Here is a 3,269-nt window from a genome sequence, read left to right as displayed (position 1 = left end):
TTTATGGTTTATTTGAATATTTTACTTGAAATGGTTTTTGATTTGTTTGTAATTTTGATCAAGAATGAATTATAGGGTTATAATTTAATTGATAATCTAATTGGGGGTTTATTATTATACATTGCTATTATTGTATTACATGCATTTATATTCCTGGTTTATATATGAATGATACTCGTTGTTAGTTGAATTCTTTGTTTGTTTAAGTGATGAATTTGTGTATAAGCGGATGAGCCATTTGTATTAATTATTTTGGCACCCGCTTTGCTTGAATTTTGCCATTTAGTTTTTTAATAATCATTCGAAAAGTTTCAAACTTGACTATTAGATTATCAAACTTATCATTCTAATGTTTAGTTGAATTGGGTCTCTTTTGATGTGGTTGTATGAGCATTAGTTGGTAGTTGTGTGAATGTATGGTCCAGTGAAAGAATGTATGTGAATGTATGCTCAAATTGGAGGTTTCTATGGTCTGTGATTAGCATGTGTGAATGTGTAGTGAATGTATGGTCTGTGATTAGCATGTTTGAAAATCTGCTTACTATTTTCAATCAATACGTTTGTAGCATAAAAAGCATGTAAATAAACAAAGTAAGGAGTAAAAGTAAGGTAGAATGTTAATTAAGGAGTAGAGAGTTAAGTAATTAGGTGAAGTGATGAACTCGAAAATAGTAAGCGATTTTAACCCTCTTCCCTATTATTGCGAGAAATTTGGAGTATGGATATGGATCGCGAATGGATGTTTGTTGATCGTTTGGATTCAAGATATAGGGAAGGGGTGGAATATTTTGTTAGACATGCTATGAATAATGCAGAGAATGTGGAACAACTTTTCTGTCCATGTGTTAAATGTGGGAATAATGAGTATGTTGATGCGGTAGAATTGGAAAGTCACCTCCTAATTAATGGTATTGACAAGAGTTATACAAGGTGGATTTGGCATGGGGAGGATGTCTTGCCCCACTTTGTGTAGTAATTTAGGGGATGATAGCGACTTTGAGGGAGACGATTTTGATGAAAATGTTGATCGAGTAGACAATCTTATAAATGATTTGAAAAAATCCGCTGTAGACCCAAGTGAAATTGAGATGTTTGATAGGCTGTTTGGTGATGCAATAAAACCCTTGTACCCTGGTTCAACTTTCACACGCCTATCAAAGAACTTTAAAATTGTATAGTTTAAAGGCTAAAAATGGATGGAGTGATAAAAGTTTCACAACTTTGCTTGAGTTTTTGGGTCAGATGTTACCGGAAGGCAATGAACTCCCTAGGCGTACGTATGATGCTAAGAAAATTTTGTGTCCAATGGGAGTTGATTATGTAAAAATACATGCATGTCGTAACGATTGCATTTTGTTTCGGAAAGATTATAAAGAATTAGACAAATGTCCAAAGTGTGGGAGTTCACGTTATAAGTTGCCGAAAAAGAATTCCACAAATAGTAAAGGTGTCCCAGTTAAAGTCTTGTGGTATCTTCCCATTATCCCAAGATTTAAAAGAATGTTTGCAAATTTAAAAGAGGCGAGAAACTTAATTTGGCATGCTGGTGGTGATGGTAGAATTTTAGATGATAAAATTCGTCATCCTACTGATTCAACTCAGTGGAAAAGCATAGATCATTTGTTTCCTGAATTTGGGTCTGATGCTAGAAATTTAAGGCTTGGACTATGTACTGATGGTATGAATCCATTTGGTAATCTAAGTAGTCAGTGGAGTACGTGGCCTGTTTTGCTAACAATTTATAATTTGCCTCCTTGGTTATGCATGAAACGTAAATATCTTATGTTGTCACTACTAATTTACAGGCCTAAGCAACCTGGAAATGACATAGATGTTTACTTGGAACCATTGATGGATGATTTAAAGTTATTATGGGATGAAGGGGTAGAGGTATATGATGCTTATCGTGGTGAGACTTTAAACCTACGTGCCATGATATTTTGCACCATTAATGACTTCCCGGCATATGGCAACCTATCTGGTTATACTGTGAAAGGGGCTAAAGCTTGCCCAATTTTTGAGGAGGATACAATTTCTGATCGTTTAGTTCATGGAGGAAAGAATGTGTACCTTTGTAGCAGAAGGTTGCTCCACCTCTCACACCCTTATAGGAAAAAAATGAAGCCATTTAATGGAAAACAAGAACTTAGAAACCCTCCAAAAATTTTAAGTGGGAAAGAAGTTTATGAGAAAGTGAAAAACATTGAAAATAATTTTGGAAAACCTTATAAGAGAAGTGATGGGACTTTATATAAAAAGAGGTCTATATTTTGGGATTTACCATATTGGAAACATTTGTCCGTGAGACATTGTATTGATGTCATGCACGTGGAGAAAAATGTGTGTGAGAGCCTTATTGGCACACTTCTCAACATCCCTGGTAAAACAAAGGATGGTGTCAAAGCAAGACAAGATATGGCTGCTCAAAATATACGACCAGAACTAGCACCACAAATTAGAGGGTCAAGGACCTATTTACCCCCAGCTTGTTATACTTTGTCACGAAATGAAAAAAAAAGTGTGTGTGAATGTTTACATGGGGTGAAGGTTCCGCAACGCTATTCATCGAACATAAGAAATCTTGTGTCTATGAAAGACTTAAAACTGGTGGGTTTGAAATCACATGATTGTCACACTTTAATGCAACAATTACTACCCGTTGCACTTCGTGGAGTTCTGCCTAATCATGTTCGGGGAGCTATTATTCGACTTTGCTATTTTTTCAATGCAATATTTAGCAAAGTTGTTAACTCAGATACGTTGTTTACATTACAACGAGATGTTATTACTACTATGTGTGAACTTGAGATGTTTTTCCCTCCTTCCTTTTTCGATATAATGCAGCACTTAGTAGTACATTTGGTGAGGGAAATTAAGATTTGTGGACCGGTATTTTTAAGAAATATGTATCCATTTGAGCGATATATGAAGCCTTTAGCCGCCTATGTAAGAAACCAAAACAGGCCAGAAGGTTGTATGATTCAGGGTTATATTGCAGAAGAGGCCCTACAGTTTGTCAATGAGTACATGTCCAATGTTGAACCTATTGGGCTTCCGACATCTCGACATGAAGGAAGGAGAAGTGGTCGATTGTCCTTCATGGTAAGAAGCAATTTGTGGGTAAAGAAGCAATGGATGAAGTGGATGACGAATTGCCTCCTTTTTCTTCTGGATTGCCGCCTACGACTACTGATGATGTAGATGACTTTTATCTACGAGATGACCATGAAGAAGGGTTATGGGTTGCCCTAGAAAAAATCAGTAGCTAG

At 36.0% G+C, this 3,269-nt stretch overlaps 1 protein-coding gene across 1 annotated transcript; it reads left to right on the top strand.

Moving 5' to 3' along the window:
• Positions 1–724: 724 nt before the first annotated feature.
• On the top strand, positions 725–3,269 carry LOC141613916 (uncharacterized). The gene is made up of 3 exons (XM_074432656.1): positions 725–877; positions 1,243–3,011; positions 3,074–3,269. Exons 1-3 carry the CDS (start codon positions 725–727, stop codon positions 3,267–3,269), a joined length of 2,118 nt encoding a protein of 705 aa, XP_074288757.1.

Source organism: Silene latifolia, chromosome 11 (assembly GCF_048544455.1).
Source record: "Silene latifolia isolate original U9 population chromosome 11, ASM4854445v1, whole genome shotgun sequence".
In the NCBI taxonomy this organism is placed as follows: Eukaryota; Viridiplantae; Streptophyta; class Magnoliopsida; order Caryophyllales; family Caryophyllaceae; genus Silene; species Silene latifolia.
Note: the sequence above shows the minus strand (reverse complement) of the source record. Positions and strands in the feature narration are given on the sequence as shown.

Excerpts from the sequence above, each read along its gene's own strand:
- LOC141613916 (XM_074432656.1), top strand. The coding sequence starts at position 725 with ATGGATCGCGAATGGATGTTTGTTGATCGTTTGGATTCAAGATATAGG. Across the intron at positions 878-1,242 it reads ATAATGAGTATGTTGATGCG|ATGTTACCGGAAGGCAATGA; the intron begins GTAGAATTGGAA and ends TTTTTGGGTCAG. Across the intron at positions 3,012-3,073 it reads ATTGCAGAAGAGGCCCTACA|GAAGGAGAAGTGGTCGATTG; the intron begins GTTTGTCAATGA and ends CTCGACATGAAG.